General features: G+C 48.3%; 1 protein-coding gene across 1 annotated transcript; it reads right to left on the bottom strand.

Annotated features, from left to right (window-relative positions):
* Positions 1 to 629: 629 nt before the first annotated feature.
* LOC122363665 (sorting nexin-2-like) lies at positions 630 to 19,460 on the bottom strand. The gene is made up of 12 exons (XM_043333186.1): positions 19,378 to 19,460; positions 9,690 to 9,794; positions 9,153 to 9,434; positions 8,038 to 8,180; positions 7,594 to 7,715; positions 6,954 to 7,151; positions 6,450 to 6,571; positions 4,483 to 4,625; positions 3,719 to 3,875; positions 3,283 to 3,426; positions 2,814 to 2,966; positions 630 to 2,434 (listed from the first exon to the last, which is right to left on the bottom strand). The coding sequence occupies exons 2-12, from the start codon at positions 9,771 to 9,773 to the stop codon at positions 2,384 to 2,386; spliced, it is 1,599 nt and encodes a 532-aa protein (XP_043189121.1). The 5' UTR covers positions 9,774 to 9,794; positions 19,378 to 19,460; the 3' UTR covers positions 630 to 2,383.
* Positions 19,461 to 19,960: the final 500 nt, after the last annotated feature.

Here is a 19,960-nt window from a genome sequence, read left to right as displayed (position 1 = left end):
AGTCCCCTTATCTGCCCCCTCCCATGGAGATGATCTACTTTACACCACCTTCAGTCAGATAAAAGTTATAACCCGCATTACACTCCGTCGCTTTTAGTACCTATGCCTCGTGTCTCCCTTGTGTTACGGTCGGTGGAGTCGTGGGTAGCCCACAGGAGCAGTAACACCCATACGCTGTCGGTCGGTCCGTCGGCTCTGCGTTCTCCCGTTGGTCTGTCGGCCCGTCGGCCCTGTGTTCTCCCGCTGGTCTGTCAGCGCCGTGTGTCGGTGCGGTACGTCGTCGGTCCGTCGGCCGGTCTGTGCGGAGTGTCGTCGGCCGGTGCCGTCGCCCCGGGCGACAGGAATAGCCGCCGTCTCGTGTTACCAAGTGGCCAGCGCTGCCCGGCCACTCCTGGTTGGCCAGTCAGCCGACATGTCAGACAGACTCAGAGGACACCAGCGCAGAGTGACGAGGGAGGGGCTGGCGGGCAGGGTACCGGACGATTCAGGGTGCTACTGAAATTATGTGGTGTATCCGAAAGACGGAGAAACTGTATACCTTGCGAAAATAAACAACAAACGAACGATGCAAAATTCGATTGTTTTGTTGACATAAGTAAAATCTAGTAAAAAAAAAAAAAAAACAGCCAAAAAAGATGTTTCGACTGAACAGGCTGAACCATCCCAAAATTTCTTCGAAGTCCATTTAACGGCGAACACTGGCAGAAAACTAAAAAAGTAATCATTCAAAGTTATTCATGTTCACGCTGTTCCCATCAAATTATTGAAAAAAGAGAAGAAAAACATTACGATATAATAAAATCGTTTCAGTACAGAGATGCAGTGTATTTTCGATAACGCATGATTCCAGTATCGCATAACAACTTCCTTTTGGTTGGATACAGGCTGAGGCATACAGTCGGGGAGGCCGAGAGTTCGCTACCACGGAGGCACAGAGAGTGGATCGACTGGCTGAGGGAGCCGGTCCCCCAATACTGCCGTGCACTCCTCATGCATATCACAGAGCATAACGGGCTACGTGGGTCCTCCCATAGGCATTAGACGTTGGCAGGTGATAGACTTGAAGCCATCCACTAGCCCTCGCCCGCACATGCCATTTCCATCCTAGAACGCACATGGGGGGGGGGGGGGTGGTTGCCACCCCCCCGCGCCATTTCGTTCCTGTTGGAGATAGAGCTTAGCGGTAAAGACCAAAAAGATTCTTTGGGAAGAGACGAATCCAATGATACCCAGTTTTACCTTCTCAGGTCACTCATTGACCTTCCAGGTCAGGTCAAACTAAAAAATGTTCTGTTTTGGGTCACCGTTGGATATCAAGTGCGCTGCTTGTCATATACCGATGACGATGCCGTTTTCTGGTGCCAAGCCAGCTAGAACCTCTTTGTCACACTACCCGACCAGGTTTTTGCTGCTGAGGTCATTTCAGGTCAAGTTAGGTCAAGGTCAATTATATGTGTTTGTATGTCTGTGTGTGTCTGTGCGTATACTGATGTGTACACCGATTGTTTGTGTGTCCATATTACATGAAATCATGATCTGAGAAGCTTTTACCAAAAATGCAGTCAAAAAAATTCACAAAAAGTAAATTCCGCTAGCCTAAAACGCAATTATCTTAGATGACCTAGGTTGACCTTGACCTTGACCTTGACATCTGTACATCGTCGAACAACATGTTCCATGATAGGTGGGAGGTAAGACTGGCAAAAAAGGCCGAAATCAAGGTGTCAAAAGCTCACAAGGCCCATAGCCAACGCAAGATGTTGAGAATTGGCCATTTGGGCCATGACATGACCTGAAAAACAAGGTCATATCTCCGAAACCAAAAACCACAGAAACTTGAAATTTTAAGTGGACATCAAGAAAGGACAGAGGAGCAGCTATACGAAAAATCAGCCTTCTAGCTCTAAAAATGTTGAGTGCAGAGCAGAAAGACTACCTGGGGGGGGGGGTGGCAACCACCCCCCCCCCCCCCATGTGCGGGCGAGGGCTAGGACAAGTCAAACTGAAAAGCCGTACAAAAGCAAAAAGAACCTATACACACACGCGCGCGCGCAAATAGATGTGCTCGTAGGGCATAGTCGTTCCAACACCTGACAACTGGTTAACATTCATAAACATACATTCGTCGCTGCGGCGGGGCAAGGCGCGACTCGCGGCGTGTGTCTGGCGGCAGCGGGCGCTCTGTGCCGCCGTCAGTGGCGTCCCCTGTATATACAGTCAGAGGGACGCAGCGTGCGGCCGCCCTGCGCTCAGCGGCGCAGTGAGGGTCCGGCGCGGACAGGGACCGGCCGGCCGCGCAGTCCGCCCCTCATCCGACCGACCCGAGCTGACCGACCCCAGAGGAATGACCAGAGTTGATGGAGGTCGCAGCGCCACCGGGCGTTCACGCGATGGCCTTGGCCTCTGGCAGGAAGGTCTCCCAGAGTTTCACCAGCTGGGAAGAGGGGGAGAGGTGTCAGGGCAGCAGGTCCCACAGCAGCAGAAATGTCCGTTGCCAGCTAACTATCTAAGGGCAAATAACGCTGCAGCTGTTTAAATGCATCACTGTGTGATACTTAAATGTTTATAACACAATGGGTGGAGACTTCCACTGGCGTCCAACTGGCGTATAACTGAGCAGACGTCCAAGTTGGCGGCTAGGTTGGCGTCGTAACTGTTGGACGGAGACTTCCAAGCTAGACGCGTCTTAAGTTAGCTGTCGCCAGATAGACGCAGCTGCCGTCCAGCTAGACGCGTCTAAGACTTAGACGCGTCTAGCTAGACGCGAATTGGAAGTCTCCACCCATATGATTCCCAAGTTCGGTCCCACCTACCTTTTGTTGGTTGGCCATCAAAGTCTCCAGATACTTGACGATGCAGTCTTTGAAGTCCTTTACCCGGTTGCAGTCGAACATTTCCATCTCCTTCTTAATCGACCTCGAAATACGTTCAAACTCTTCCTGGCTCCTCTCAACCTTTGATTCCCACTGGTGAAACAAAATTAGCAACGTCCAAGTGAAAATGTCCTCTCGTCAAAAACCTATTTTACAATTAACTGAAAAGAACTACACGAAGCAAAACAAATTTTAAGTTCTAGTTAAGCTAATAAGATGGTCAATGAAACACTTTTTATCGCCCAGTCTCAAGCTTTTATTACGTATTTTCTATGACAGTCTGATCTCCTTTCCTAATGCGAGAGTGACTGATTTAATTCGGAGTAACCTGCGGGGCACCTGTCTGGCCATCAGTCATTTCGGGGAACCCAAAGTAACCCTAGGTGACCCCTGTGACCCCGACACTGACCTCGGTGACCTCGTCCCCCAGCTGCTGCAGTTTGTCGGAGCGTCCCTGCAGCTCCAGGCGCGCCTTGGCCTCTCGCTTTTTGGTGAGCGTCTGCTGCGCGTGCTGCCACGTCTGGTAGAGCTTCTCCCGCTCATGAAACACGTCCTGGGGAGAGAGACACGTCAGAAACAGATCAACGGAGTATATCCGCAGACTTGAATATAGGTATCGGACCAAGTCGGTATGAAGTGAGCCAGCTGGGCAGCATGATATGTGCAAACGTCGACATAACTCGATCAATACGCAAGTTTTCCACAAACCTGGTAATGCAACCCACGCATGGCCGTGAGTATAACTTTCCTCCGTGGAGTCAAGTGTGCGATTTCGTTAACCATTTTCCACAAGTAAATATCGTCATTCGTAAATCGAAACACCCACTAGAAGTAAAAGTATTTACCTTGACGGCCCCGAGGAGCATGACGTAGTCCTTCAGCATCTCGGCCAGCATGTAGAAGTCATTGTCGGCCTGCTGCGAGTGCAGGCGCTCGACACGCTCCTGCAGCTCGGCGAGCTGACTGAGTGCCCGAGAGAGGGCCGTGTGTTCCTCCACGTTACTGAATGGAGAGAGAGGGGGGGAATGGAGGGTCAGAGAGCGCCGTGTGCTCCTCCACGTTACTGGAATATGGAGAGAGGGGATATGGAGGGACAGAGAGTGTCGTGTGTTCCTCCATGACGTTACTGAATGGAGAGAGGGGATATGGAGGGTCAGAGAGCGCCGTGTGCTCCTCCACGTTACTGGAATATGGAGAGAGGGGATATGGAGGGTCAGAGAGCGCCGTGAGCTCCTCTACGTTACTAGATATAGAGAAGTCAGTCAGAGCCATAAAATCATCCTGAAGGGAAGGTGAGCATTGGACAGCACGTCACGTTACTCTGAAGAGTGAGATACGGAAGACATTAAACAAGTACGAAATGTACGAATATCATAAGTCATCTACGCACTAGAGATTTGAAAATAGCATGTCTCGCCTCATCTCAATACCTGCTCGCCACGGCCGCTTCCATTCCCTTATTTCCGTAGTGCCCCCCCCCCCCGGTCCCACAGTCCCCCAACAGTTACCTGAGCGTGGCGACCGCTCGGGACTGTCCACCTCATCTCTCACTCTCCCTAAGCAGTCTGCGTCTTACCCGGTCCCCAGCTCCCCACGCCCCGCTCCCCACCTGAGCATGGCGGCCGCGCGGGCCAGCTGGGCGGTGCTGGTGGCCAGCTCTCGTCTGTAGAGCACCAGGGACTCGACCGAGCCGTGCAGCTTCCTCAGCTGGCCGTCCAGCGACTCCATCTGCTGGACGCGCTCCTCAAACCACTGCCAGACGGCGGGAGACACCGGCGGTCAGGGGAGGTAAATATAAGACAGGGTAGGATAATTATAAATGGACACGCTCCTCGAACCGCTGCCGGGGGCGTGAGACAGCAGTGGTCAGTCCTTTGTGTGCGCGGGTGATGGGAGAGGATGTGGCTACTGGAAGAACAAGCAGCAGTGGGGGACAGGAGTCACGCGGCGGAGTTTCTTCGCACAGGGCAGCTCACGTGGGGAGCTGGGGTCGGAAAGTTCAGTACAAATGGCTGGGAGCTATATGACGTGATGGGTGCGAACACATTAAGCCATAAAAAGATCAAGAACTACGATTGTCGATTGTACCCGGCTCCGTTGCTAGAAACAGATAGAACAAGACAGTTCAGATAACAAGTAGAAAGACAACACCAGCATGAGCAATGCTAGCTATGTTCTAAAAGGAGCATTGAGACAGAAGGTAGGTACTATTGTACTATTAAAAAATATGGAAACATCGAATGGAAGGGCACGGATCAGGCAGAGTACCAAATTGTTTGTTTGTTTGTTTTGTTGGGTTAGGCCCTTTCGGTCGACAAGACCATTGCAGAGCCGGAAGGATGATAGGAATTAGGGGGAGACATTGGTCTGGGCAGGCACCCTAGTGAGTCGCCGGGGCTGAGCCCGTCCAAGGACAGGCCACCCAGCCCCAAGGCACTCACTGCACCCGGCTACGGGGTGCGCTCCCTCAGGAGCAGCGGTGCCGCTCCAAGGGAGCAGCCCGCATGAGATAAAGTTGCCTGTCCAGCCCGGAGGGGGGTTGCGGCGTGGAGGAGAAGGATTTCAGTATCCTGAGGATAGAAGCACGGATAGGTGAGTACCAAATGCGCTCAAACAACATAACAATCATGGAACGACGGTCCACTATTCAAGGAGCGTCAGTCCACCCTCATGCCGACACTAGTGCCACCGTGCGGTGGAAGGCGAAGATAGGGGACCGATAACGCTGTATCACCTCCACAGCTGCTGCTGTCAGGACTGGTAATAAATGTCCATCCACAAGTGGACACCTCTACACGCTAATACGGGGTAAGGCGGGGTCTTCGCCTCACAGCAGCGCTGGCTACCATTGAGTAGAAGGGTAACAGTATACACGAGCAGAGGGTCATTCGACACTGAAAATTGATAAATTCAACACAGAAGCAGACCAGCTCATCTACCAGCAGAGTCCTGCTAGAACCCTCTGACTGTTCAGAGTACATTAACATAATCGATCAATCGAATACGTACCACAGACAAAGAACAAGCGAAACTCAAACCGCAGGATGGTAAAACAATGCACTATCAAAAAAGGAATAGTAAAGGGTTACAGCAAAAATATATGCGTGCAATAAGTTGAGTCGACTGAGCGAATAAAGATACCTGGCCCTCCCACTGCGGAACAATGTAGGCAGCGAGACGGCAAACACAAGTGTTATCGCCCCGCCATCGAAAATGAGCCTCAGGATTTATGGCTTCAACACAACACACTCTGTTTTCAACCAGTACCGGCAAATGTCAGAACAGAGTAGAGACCAGAGCATGAGGAGACGATTACATCTCTGTCACTTAGCTGTGCGAGCAAGGAACTCATTTATGGATAATTACATTAACAGCTGATGTAGATAATTGTGTACGGCCAAGATGAGAACACCCAGCATGAAGTTAACACCCAGCATTCCCATCGAATGAAGTGGATCAGTGTCTGACGTTAATGATCTACAGTAACATAGCCTTCAACCAGCGCCCACCGTCCGGATCATGAAGGGCAGCTCACCAAACCCGCCCGATCCCTCGTCCCGCCCGCCCGGCACGTACCACGTCCGACTCGTCCATCTTGAAGGCGATCTTGCTGACAGTTTCGCCGACCCTGTTGAAGAGTCGGAGCACGCCGGCTGAGCTGAGGGCCGACGTCTGAGTGGCGCGTGGCAGCTCCTCGTCTGAAACGGGAACAACACAACTCGGTGAGATGTCAGTGGGCTCTCGAGTCTCGAACGGATCTGAACATTTGCAGGCGAGGCCTTGGCTATTCAAGGCAATACAAATGGCGTTAGTCTTATTCATACGCCCTAGTGCTACATTCGTGCATAGACTAACAGATGTTATGTCATAGTCGTCGTCGAAGGCTATAAGTAGGGAAATGTCAGCGTGCCATCAACCAACAAATGAACATTCAATGTCACGGCGTGGTAACAGCCGGACAAAATATACGAAATATTGCGTGTTCTTTGTACGGTGACGTGACACCAAACCTCTCCAAAGTCCAGTGGCTCGCCTCATTTCCCCTCCACCACCACTCCCCGGGACTCGACTGTCACTAACCCAGCTCGAGGAACTCCCTGAAGTCGGGGTCGGCGCGCAGGGTCGGGTGGGCGGCCGTCCTGTTCAGGTAGCGCTCCAGGGCGGCGCGGCGCCGCTCGATAAACTCGCTCTGACCGCCGCCCGTCTCCGGGCCGCCGCCGTGACTCGCGTGGCCGCCCCCGCCCCCGCTGCCGCCGCCGATCTTGATCTTGGTGGTGCCTGAAGGTGGGGTGAGACAGGGTTAGAAGAGATACGGTATCGTCCCGTCATCACGGCGCTGAGCAGAAATAACGCAATACTTCACAACATATGCCATAAGTCGACTTGATAGTGACACCGAGCCATATGCTGACATTTACAAACCACACATTGTTATCGGCAATATCGAGCGATAGCGTCGTGTGTAACATACTACAGCCACCCATGGATGTTGTGTCGCATGAATCACTCATATACGCCCATAGAACTATCCTCCCAGTCTGATAATTTTTCACACACCAAAAACCTCCGTCGGGACTCGGCATACCACTTCCTGGTCGAATTCACCACCATGCTGGATTCTAAAAACCAATGGGATTGAACCACCAGTCAATCGGGGTCACTATCGGTAGGTACTTCCCCTCCCCAACCCTCCCCCCACGGCACACATGGCCGCCCTCACCGATAACGCTTTTCTCCGGCGCCGGCGGCACGATGCGGCCCGAGCGGATGTGCTTCTCGACCAGTTTGTCGTGAAGGCCCAGGAAGTCACTGAAGCGACGCATCACAGAGAACCGCTGCCGTCTGCGGCGATCCAGCACACGTCAGCACACCGTCAGCGGAGGGCGCGCGAGACAGGTAGTTACTTCATAACTTAGCGGTCATTTTTTTGATGGTTCAATTAAATTGGAAAGAAAAAGCACAAGACAAACGTAAGTCGCATCGCCAGATGAAAAAAAAAACAATAACTGAAAATCTCAGAACACGTATTTCTCATAATGAGCTTTTTTTGTGTGAAAGTCAAAATATCCCCGGCTCGAAGGCAAACTGGTAAAATGTCATTACACCACTGAAACCAATCACCCCAGTCACCGCTCTCCCAAACCGGCCGCCACTCACGACTTACTTGAAGTAGGAGACGTTGGTCTTGGTGATGACCTTGTAGGCCATGTAGGAGGACATGCCGTCGCCGATTTTGACGGGCTCCACGACGCTGACCTCGATGAACTGGTCAGTTTCTTCATCGTCCTCCTCGCCGTTCGCGTCCTCCTGAGGACGGGAGGATAAGCGTAGTTAGACACGGGGTGAAGTTAATTTAAGTCCTCCTGAGGGCGGGAGGATAGGCGTTAGCACGGCACGGAGCGGGGTTAGTGTCCTCCTGGGGAAGAGACGACAGGCGTTAACATGGCATGGCACAAGGCTAAGTTACCGTCCTCCTGAAAACGGGAGGACAGGTGTTAACAAGACACGGGGTGAGTGGCAATGGCATTTGATACGAACTTACTATTTAAACAGGTAACACCAAATTAAAACAGTGTCATAATAGCGGTACACATAGCACTGCCGATCCGGTAAAACCAAATAATCATTTCTTCATGCCGTGAAGCTATGGATTTGGAGAGTCACCTTACATGTTACGCCAAAAGGCTTGTAGCACAACGGACAAGTTACCAACATCGACGTCAGGTGTCTCACAGACACACAGCTGCATCAACAATGAGTCATACTGTGGGCGGAATCCGTACAGCGGACCCTTTGTGACGTCATATTTACAAAGGCCCTAGATAGACCAGAGACGTGAGCAGGAGCTCGGCTAGCAGCAGGGCAGTACCCGGAAAACGAACTACGGGAAACGAGACGGTATCTCGCGAGCTGATCTAAGTGAATGGAGATAACGTGGTACCTAGCGGAAAAGTGGCAATTCAAGGCATGTTCATGAAATTTGATAGGCATGAGCTACGTTCGTAATGTTTAACCACCAGTTCACTGTGCACTAGGGATCAGCTCACCATACAATTATTACTTCCCGAACAGATTCGTGTCAACAGCTGCTCTCCTTCACACCCTGCACACTGCACAGAGCATGGATCGTCTTCTTTCCAACATCACGGACAAATAAACCCTCCTACCTCCCGCGTAGGCAGGTCCCATTTCCACCAGTACACATCACAGATCATCTCCCCCTATAAGGCAGCACAGACAACACCTGCCTACCTCCAGTATAGCATCTCCCCTCCCTACCTGCACTGTGGACTGGATCTGCGCCGTCTCCGAGCTGGCGGCGCCATTCTCCCTCGCCGGCTCCGTCTGCCGGTCGGCCGGCTCCGGCGCCGGCTCTGCCGGCTCTGTCAGCTCGCTGGCGTCGTCCAGCGAGAGGCGCGCCGCCTCGGCCGGCGACGGCGTCTCCTCGTCGTCCTCGAGGCTGACCTCGGCCGTGGCGTCGGCCAGGTCCGCTGACAGCGGGCCACTGCCGGGCGCCGCGCCCGACGGCGGCGGAGAGGCGGCGCTCTCCGTCAGCGGCGACTGGTGGAGGAAGAGCAGAGGTTAGCCGAGGGTGTCACTGGTGCATGAATGAGATAACTGAGGGAACTGTGGTAAGAAAACATCCCTAAACGATACATTCATATATGATAAAATGAAGCCTCATCAATCGAAAACGTACACCGTGGGCGAAGGGAGCATTAGGATGATCATGAAGAAAATATATCTCTTGGAAAGATATTGAATGTGATACATTAAATTCAATCCCCATCTCAGAGCAGTGAGCTGCAAACTGACCTGAACAGCAGAAGCAAACAGATCATCATCATCCACCTTCAGGGTATGATCCACCACATCAGGCTGATCCTGGTCATGAGACATGTCTTCCTTGGGCCCAGATAGCTGGAAATACAACAAATTACATCATCAGAAAGAGGATGATGCACACTGTATGAGGCTGGAGGATGGACCCTGAACAGTAGGGTTGTTCAAAAAAACCGAATTTTGGAAAAGTTTATGGGCTCATGGCTCATGTGGTGCGGTATTCTTTTCTGAGTCCAATGATGCATTTTTTTTTTCTGAAAAGTATTACCTGTTAGGGGCTCCTCAAACGGCTTAAAGAGGACCATGTTACGCCCGCCGACCGGCCGGTATCAATAAGGGCGAGAATTCGACGCCGCGCACGGGCGGCAGCGCCTTATCGGCACCGCGCGGCACGACATCTGCCGGGCGGCCGGCCGGGCGGTGGGAAGTTTTAAGTGGGTGGTCTTTATCACGCGGTTGGGGTGCGCTATCCCATGTTTTCGGGGCGTTTCAGTTTCAGTGCAGCATCGGTGCGTCTGCCACGGTGGTCTGTGTCGATGGTACATAAAATAACACAAACAGAGCTCAGAAAAGACTGAATAATTCTGGGTAGTTGCCTCGAAACAATCCGTTTCAATAATACAGCTGCCTTCTTAACGTACTGTATCACTTTTTAATTCTTCAAAAAGCAAGCTCTGAAGTCTGAGCAATAACAGACTTCTTTGCATTGCTGTTGACAATTCAAGCTGCTTTTGGACGGTGGCTCGCAGCCCCAATATGCTGCCGCGTAACTCTATTCCAACGACGAAACGGCAACTTAGCGAGAATCGAAAATTTAACGAAGTAGGTATAACAGGAGCTGGCAAGGCTCCTGCATTGGTCTATCCGTCATGAGTGACACACCGGGGTAATGTGTCACGTCAGGGCAGAGCTGTGTTCTATGCCGGGTCTGGATTCGCGTCTTGATCGGCATCGGTGGGCACGGCCGCCCTGGCCGGACTGCCGGCGTCGCTTATGCTCGAAGGATTGGATAAACGGCGCTTGATTTATATGAGTAGGTACTCCGGCTAATGTCTCTACTCATGTCTCACTTCGTCACACTGTCAGGGTGGCCACCCTGTCATTCCCAGACATGTTATGTTTTCTTTCGACCTGCTAATCTAAGTTAAACCCTGGCGTCGATTCTGTTGCCCCAGCATCTGATATCAACGTATCTGAATAATGACATTGGTGACGCCTATGCTCGTCAAAGCCACCTCCAAACTTGGGCCGATGACTGTCGGGTCTCCTCTAAATTATGTCCTTGTGCATACTGCATTGCCAGCCCCTGCTGTACGTATATCGTGAATTTTCGATTCTCGCGAAGTTGCCGTTTCGCCGTTGGAATAAAGTTGGGCGGCAGCATATTGGGGGTGCGAGCTACCGTCCAAAACTAACGTAAATTGTCAACAGCAATGCAAAGAGGTGTGTTATTGCTCAGAGTTTGCTTTTTGAAGAATTAACAAGTGATACGGTACGTTAAGAAGGCAGCTGTATTCTTAAAAAGGATTGCTTCGAGGCAACTACCCAGAATCACTCACTCTTTTCTAGCTCTGTTTGACTTATTTTCTGTACCATCGACACAGACCACCCGGTGGCAGACGCACCGATGCTGCACTGAAACTTTCCGCCCCGAAAACATGGGATAGCGCACCCCAACCGCGTGATAAAGACCACCCTTAAAACTTCCCACCGCCCGGCCGGCCGCCCGGCAGATGTCGTGGCGCGCGGTGCCGATAAGGCGCTGCCGCCCGTGCGCGGCGTCGAATTCTCGCCCTTATGGACACCGGCCGGTCGGCGGGCGTAACATGGTCCTCTTTAAGCCGTTTGAGGAGCCCCTAAAAGTTAATACTTTTCAGAAAAAAAGGCATCATTGGACTCATAAAAGAATACCGCACCACATGAGCCATGAGCCCAAATACTTTTCCAAAATTCGTTTTTTTTTGAACAACCCTACTGAACAGCTGACAGCACATCTGGAATGCCAGTAACCTGTCAACTTTCTGAGACAAGTGTACCATAACTATTGATGAGAAAGGATTGAAAGAAGATTAAGGGTGCGTTTCACGCGTAACGCTATGAGAAACGTTTTTCGCAAATATCTAGAGCATCGTTGCTTCGATTGCCTTCGTTTTTGGATATGTCATGAAGGACGTTAACCTCGTCATCACAGAGTGGTTACCGTTGTTCTGCAATCCACATATACTGAGCAATTTAGACAAACATATTGCAAAATCAATATTTCAAACGAATAGAACTCAATAACGGATTGTCGTACGACTGTGATGTTTGCAGTTTTGGACTGACAAAGTTAAGGAAAACATTTCCTAGCAAGCCTTTTTTTCAAATTTTGTACTATGTTTTGCATGATACAATTTTCATCTTGCAGTGCATTGCATGAAAGCCATGACAACAATTTCAAAAATGTGGCTGCTAGGAATCATAAAGACATCGATTCTCTGCACAATCCTGTAGAGTGGATCATCATTGCATGCATCACTATGCAGTTCTATTCATTTGAAAGTCATTGCACAGCTAGTTCATAAAATCGCCGAGAGATGTCTCTGGCTGTATGGCCCGCGCGTTTCGACGGTCCCCTCCGCCCGTCACTCAGTGTTCCATTTTTGGAAATTTTGGGTGGAAAATCACACCTAATGGGTAAAATATTTTCATCCCCAAAACCAGGTAAATTGGAATTCTTTCATCTTTGAAAAATGCTCAACTCATGCTCAATAATTAACAGCCAGATTACCAGATATAGGTACCTAGCAGCGCCATGTAGACAGTTAGAACTTATAGGTTTGCTACATAATACATAATTTCCATGAAAAAAGCGAAATCAAGGCACAAACCCAACAACTCACCCTGACTGACATCGAAAGAAAATAACCTTGCACACTTCCAGCTGTTAATAACAAATATGCGTTGAATGACCTTGATCACCTCAACTGTTTGTAAAAACCAGGCTTGTGTTCTGAATAAATGCTTTTGGATATTCATAACAACTATGATTAGTGGTTTGCTGCCAACGCAAAACGGATGAGCCGCTGCTTGCGCAAATTAAACACTACCTCTGCAATTCGCTTTTGACTAAGTTGCGCAGGATGCGCCTACAAAATTTTCATCTTTGGACCCGCAGTCAGCTGGGCACACCCTGGCACACCCTAGGGATGAATTTAAAACTTGGTGGGCTCTAACTTCTTTCATATCCAAAATAGGGGTATGAGACAGGTACCAACTTATTCTACATTCATTTCTGATCCTATTGTATCAATTTCACCACAAATTATGTCCGTCAATGGCTTCTAGAGGACTTTAAAGCTCGATGCGTCGGGCCTGGCAGAGGTCCAAGATGAGAAAAGCCACCCTGCGCACACCCTAGGGATGAATTTAAAACTCCGCGGGCTCTGGCTGGTTTCATAGATAAAATAATGTTTTGAGACCGATGCCAATTTATTCTGCGCTTATTTCTGATCCTATCGCATTAATTTCGCCACAAATTATGTCCGTCAATGGCTTCTAGAGGACTTTAAAGCTCGAGGCGTCGCGCCTGGTAGAGGTCCAAGATGAGAAAAGCCACCCTGGGCACACCCTAGGGATGAATTTAAAACTCCGCGGGCTCTGGCTGGTTTCATAGGCAAAATAATGTTTTGAGACCGATACTAATTTATTCTGCGTTCTTTTCTGATCATATTATATCAATTTCACCACAAATTATTTACGTTATTAGTTTTTAGATGTCTTTAAACCTCGAGGCGTCGGGTCGGGCAGGGGTTCAAGATGACTGACACGCCACCCTGGCACACCCTAGGGATGAATATGAAACTCTGTGGACTCTGGCAGGTTTCATACGCGAAATGAGGTTATAAGACCGGTAATGATGTATTTTACGTTAATTTCTCATGCCTTTGCAATAATCTTACCGCCAATTATTTATTTCAATTAGTTTCTAAAGGTTTTTAAACACGAAGCGTTCGGCCGAGGGAAAGCCAAGATGAATGAAAGGATACCTTGGCACACCTCTAGGGATAAATTTAAGATACGGTATTCCCAGATCTGCCCAATACATGTTCTGAAGCTGGTAGATGGGATTAAGAAGGCCCTAGCTTTTTAATAAATTATCCCTCGCCCGTAGAGGGGGGGGTCGAACGAACCACCCCCTCGTTTTTTTTCGAGAATAACTCGCGTAAAAAGCGGCCGATCGCGACGAAACTTTCAGGACCCTCGAGTCAATTAATTTGACACCTACTCTGAAAATCTCATATTCCTGACCCAAATGACCTTTGACCTGTGACCTATTTCTTGAGGCCATGTTTGGCCGGAATCGCGATTCGGCGAGCCGCTAATGCGTTCCGTTCACTCCCGTTCCGTTTCGGGTGTTCTGGTCAGTTGTGCTCTCGCTTTCCCTTCCGCTTGGGGTGTCCTGATCAGCGATGCCCTCCGTTCCGTTGCAGTTGCTCTGATCAGTGATCACTGATGCCCTCCGTTCTGTTGCGGGTGCTCTGATCACTGATCACTGATCATTGACGCTCTCACTCAGCACTTATCATATGACATGATACGAAGCTACCGCTCCGTTTCGGTGGCCGGCCATGAGGTCGGTGGCATCCTTTTATCTTTTTTTTTTTGCATCCCGTTCCGTTCCGATATGGATGCCCTGGTTACTGGTCAGTTGCACGCTTTTTATTGCGATATTGCGTATTATGCTGCGCAGTGCACATCGTTCCGTTTGGGGTGCCCTAATCAGTGACCCTTTGTCTAGTCTCATGTAGTGCACCGTTCCTTTCGAAGTGTTGCGCTGACACCGTTTCCATTTTCACTATGCGTAATGAGTACCGACTATCGCTGGCCGTTCCGGCGTTCGGGCCGGGAGATTTCCGGCGTATGTCATGCTGCATAGTGGCGTGCGACTGCAATTGCATACTCAATACTGCGTCCCGTTCCGTGTGCCCAGAGCAAAGGCACCATGCCCAGTATCATCCGGCCATTGTCATATCTGTTGAAAATGGAAAGCTCAAAGCTATACTGCGTACACTGTACGAATATTACCAGATCAGATGCGAACGAAAACTACATACTTATATTGCCGCATATTATCTCAAATATACAGTAATCTTGGAAGCGGTGCTGCCATATTGTAGGCGCAAAACGTCCCAGAGGCCAGAACACATGAGTTATACGGTTTCTGGTTTCATAGCGATCAGTTACGTCAACAAACTGCCCATCAGGGTATCATGATTACCTAAGATTTTATGTCTGACAGTGTCACAGTGATGACCACGCCTCACGCATTACACACTTACATACAAATACACAGTCTGAGTCAACTGCGCTAAATCAATAATACAGGACGACAGAATGATACCCTTTGCAACGGCAACGACAGGTTCCTTCCCACTTCCTTTGCTTAGAAAAGAAAGAAAACTTCTCCACATGGCACTAGTACCAAAGCCTGCATATGGAGAGAGCTCCCTCACCCGCCCCTCCCCCACCCTCCTTAAGATATGACAACAGATTTCAACAGAATCACTGCATCTTCTGCTTCTTAAAGACCTGGTTCGCTCATGATGGCGACTGGCGTCGCGAGGATGGAGGTCCGCGGATGATCTTTTGGAGAAATATACAGGCAGAAGGACCGTCCTGGATCCGTGCCAGTAAGCATGAGTAGGAACTTAGCAGATGCTGACGGTAATATCTGCTGTCTGCATCTGAAACGGAAAGGAAGGCATTGATTTAAGGCTAGGAGAAGGATGGCCACTGGACAGTCATTCAATTGTGACGATGCATTTTGACTTGTGAGGAGAATGAAATCTCACTGGTTGAAGTAGGTATTCATTCTTAGCTGTATAAGAGGCAAGGGTGATTCTTAACTTCATTAGTCTCAATCAAACACAAAGGTTGGGATAAAATGGGACGGATTTCGAAACACTTGGCGATCAGATGCTAAAGTTATAATTCTGCCGTATATCATCCTTACCTATTTGCATCGTCTTTTTCGGTTAGTTTTGGTGGTCAGGAATGGTATGTTCTTTTATTATCAGCCAGCGTAGCGTTACGCCTTTATTGCGAAAGTGATATAGGTTTTCACTTGTTTTTTTCTCATCCTAGATTTTTTGGTCATCATCGTCACACCCAACCAAAATCCAATTTTAGAACACTGCCGTCACTCAGCGGCGTTTGTTGACACAGTGTCACACCCATTAGTTACGGCGCTCCGCTGGCGTTCGGCCGCCGTCGAGGTGCTCTGAACCCTCCCTGCTAAGTTTCGTTGTGACCAGACGGGTCGGAGACTCATCCCACGATCTATCCATGAGCGGCGCCCAGCCAGGCGTCTCCTATCGCGCGCCTCTCACTCTTGATCGGGAGTACGCCGGGAAGAGCTTGTGAGAAACTAACAATTTTGAAAGATGTCACAAGTTTGTGTGAGTGGTATTACGAACAGCGAACAGGTATCTTTTGACAATAGGTATTTGACCTGACCTGGGCAGTCACTAGCCCGTATTTGACCTGACCTGGGCAGTCCGTACTGAACATAAATAATGAAAACAACCAGCAACGCCTACAAATTCCATGGACACATAGACCCTGAGTGACGTGAGACCAAATATCAGTTCGACTGTTATGTCAAAACCCTCGCCCTGGCAGGGTATTTTTCATACCCCTCCCCCGGCGTTTCGAAACTAAGCGTCGTAGCTCGCTTCGCAACAAAGAGCAGTCGATTGCTCTCAACGAGTACTTACTCGCGATTGGTGGTATATTTTTTAACCCTAATTTAATAGTTGACCCAGTTATGGCAGGTCAAAGGTCAAATTTCGGGGAAAGCTGCAATTATCCAAATTACTTAGCCAATATTGGCGAATCTATGAAAGATAGCGACATGAAACCTTCATGACCGTGTTTCTCAACGAATTAGCAACAAAATGATGTGTAATTGATTGAATTTCAGTCGAAATAGCGTCTCTAGAGATAGTTTTTCACGTATCACTTTTGAAGTAATAAAGCTAGGCAAAACTGCATAATAGCAATTAGCAGCATCGTAGTCCTCTCGTAATTTCGCCTCGTAGCATATATGTGTTGACTTTGAAAGGTCAAGGTCAAAGATCGACCTCGGATCACATAACCTTAAGACTTTCACTGGTGGGGCTATTTCCCCCCCCCCCCCCGTATCTCCGAAACTGTTGGACGGATTCGCAAAACTCAAACGGCGTTCGATAGCCCTGTTGCCTTGAGAAAATTAATTTCATTGACCTCAGGGTCACTGATGACGTCACAGGTCAGGTCAAAGTTAAAATTTTCACCGTTCACGGGCCTACGAACATTTTAGTAGTAATTTTTTAAGCATTTTGGACAATTCGTTATATCATTGATTAAAAGGCATTTTATCGAAAATCATCGATAAAGCGTTGGTTGCCTAGTACAGATGTTGCTAAAAGACGTCACTGATACCAGGTCAGGTAACCTAGAGGTCAGGTCACCAAGGGTCAACACATGAACCCAACTTTACTAGGGCCGTGTGATGCATGTTTTGCGGCCAATATTTCATTTCCAACTCAATGGTTTTGGTTAAACGGCCATGAGGGACGGTTTAGGTTACTTTCTGGTGGAGGTTAGGTCAAGGTCTGGTAAAAAGGTCAACTTTCGAAGTTGATACTTTTGCATAAAAATAGTACCTATTTCGATGTACCTCATCACGGGGAATCCAGTCGGTCGCAAAACGTCCTCAATTTTGCGACCGATACCCCCGAACCCGATTACGACACGCTGACGAAGTTTTGTGATACAATTCGAAAGCTCCGACCCAAACGATTTCTTGGGGGATTTAAGTCCGGATGAACTTATAAGATTCCGAGACATACAAGTTGTAGGTAGCTACCAATGGCCTTATTACATCGTGCACAGCAACTTTCAAAGGACTCGGGCATCTACTGTGGCTCTGAAGCGGTGACAAAATTGCAAAAAAAGTGTTTTATAAAGCGTATTCTTCTGTGCCTTCTGATGCGAAAATCCGGCACTATACAGTATAGCTCATGCTGATAGCTCATGCAATAAACCGAGTTTCGAGCATCTATGATATACCTGAACTGGGTGACCTAAACTTCTGAGACCTGGGTTCCACAATTTCACACGCGATTAGAAATTGATGTATGATAAGCTATGCCAAGTTTCGTGGCGCTTTTCCGGGCAAAAATTGCAATTTTGATTTAAAAAACGCCCCATTCTCCACGCCAAGCAAGGATTAATGAAGCAAACACTATGAATGTGACTGAAGCTGCTTTTCTGTACCTCATTCTGTTAGCCTTTTCATTATTTCGGTCTTTCCCTATCCGTGTGTGTCCGGGCGCGGGTTCGGCCCAATGTGGTTCGACTGAGAGCATGACATCTGGTCCTTTCCGCCCGGCCTGACCGGCGCGGCGGACCCGTGCCAATCCTCCCCGAACTCGCGGGGCGCGGATGGGGAGGGGCGGCCCGGCAGTCCAACCCCTCTGCGCTAACAGATGGATGGACAGGGGAAATGTGATACTTGTCCTATGACAACAAACCGGCGTTCAGCGCTAGGGCCATCTACTGGTCCAGAAACGCATCTCTATGTCGGCAAGATCCTCGCCAGGTGGTGTAAAGGTCGCGTGAAACGCACCCTTAAAACAAGTCAAGAAGCACCAAAATTACAGCAAGTGTGAAGATGAAGTCCAAAGAGATAAAAATATAATCTAACCTGACCTAACCTTACCTACTAGGTAGGTAACCTACTAACCATCAACCTTCCAACCTACAACCTACAAACAAACCTACCTACCACTCAGATTTCATCTTCACATACACCAAAATTACAGCATATCAATCCATTCATTCATCAAAGGGCAAAATAGTAAGCTAGGCATGGTAATTGAGAACAAAACTCAGTCATCTGAATGTCAATAAACAGTAGTGTGGTAATTCAGATAATATGTGGTTATATTAGTTGCAAGCCAGAAAATCTAGAAGAAGCAGAAACATATTTTGTGAACCTGTGCTTGTAAATATTTTCTGAGAAAATTTGAAATACCATGAGGCATGATGTGAAAAACCCAAATGTGCCATCTTAAAGACTTGCCAAATTAAACATTTTCACAACTACTAGCCTGAGATTATAAACCTCAATTTGATTCCAAAATCCACACTTCTTGCCATGAATGTTAATACCAGTCTGCTACCTTTTATTGAATGTAGCATGCATAGGTAACAATGGCACATTATAAGAACGAAGGAGCTTGTATGATAATGAAAATTGCACTCCACTCATGTTCCAGCACTTCACAGAAGATATTAGAAGAAATGTACGACCATCACATTATAATTACGAGCAGCCCAGCTTGAGCTTATCTTTTATATCGATATGGCTCCTCGGCAAACCATTATCCTAAAATCACATGTAGCAGGTTGGATAAAATATAGCTCCTAAAAATGTGTAGGTAGGTACCTACCTATCGCTGCAAGGGTAGGTACCTAGATAACTAGCTTAAAGGCAAAACAACTCCTAGTTTTAAAGTCTATGCCCACAAACCTACTCTGACTTATGGCATCTTCTGGCTAAAGGCTTGTAACATGCAGATTACAAAATGTAACAAAGATACATTATGCAGACTGAGTATAGTTTATCTCTCACCTATCAAACGTGTATTTTGATATTGATATTCCTTCGTTCTTATCCGGCGAGACCATTACAAAACGATAAGTGAATAACTTTAATCAAGGCAGTATATATTAATTATGAAACTGTGTTTTTTATCTGCCATTTGAACTGCTGAAGTTTGCAACTCATGCTTTGGCTGGTGGGGCTGGTGTCCGTTTTTCTCATTTAAGATGACTTACATAGCTTTTTGCACATGTAATATTTTCATATCAAAAGTTACATTCGCCTTGGTTTCCTAGAATCTGGTAAAACAATATTTTATTTGTAATATTTTCGTTTTCGATTTCTGTTATGCGTCACTTGCATCATCAACGTGAGCAGCAAACGCGTCTGTAGAATACACACATAACAAAATCTGTATTTACGGCCTGTACGGCGCAGACGAGGCAAATAGCATTGAGGGGCGGAAGAGGCATGCCGCTAGTAAATAAATAAATGTACTGCTTGTACAATTCTTATGATAAAAACAACTAGATAAAACTTTTTTGGCGACCAATCAAATGTAAAAGTGGGATTGTAAGTTATTCGCTGCAATCTGCATTGAAAAATAATCAAA

The sequence above is a fragment of the Amphibalanus amphitrite genome, unplaced genomic scaffold, assembly GCF_019059575.1.
Source record: "Amphibalanus amphitrite isolate SeventyFive unplaced genomic scaffold, NRLGWU_Aamphi_draft 000026F_arrow, whole genome shotgun sequence".
NCBI lineage: Eukaryota > Metazoa > Arthropoda > Thecostraca > Balanomorpha > Balanidae > Amphibalanus > Amphibalanus amphitrite.
The sequence above is the reverse complement of the archived record's forward strand: the minus strand, read 5'-3'. Positions and strand labels throughout refer to the sequence as shown.

What these genes read in the sequence shown, in the direction of transcription:
- LOC122363665 (XM_043333186.1), bottom strand. Translation starts at nt 9,773, where the DNA reads ATGTCTCATGACCAGGATCAGCCTGATGTGGTGGATCATACCCTGAAG. An exon ending in TGTTTGCTTCTGCTGTTCAG is followed by an intron (nt 9,435 to 9,689) that starts GTCAGTTTGCAG and finishes TTCCTCCACCAG; the next exon opens with TCGCCGCTGACGGAGAGCGC. An exon ending in AGATCCAGTCCACAGTGCAG is followed by an intron (nt 8,181 to 9,152) that starts GTAGGGAGGGGA and finishes TCCCGTCCTCAG; the next exon opens with GAGGACGCGAACGGCGAGGA.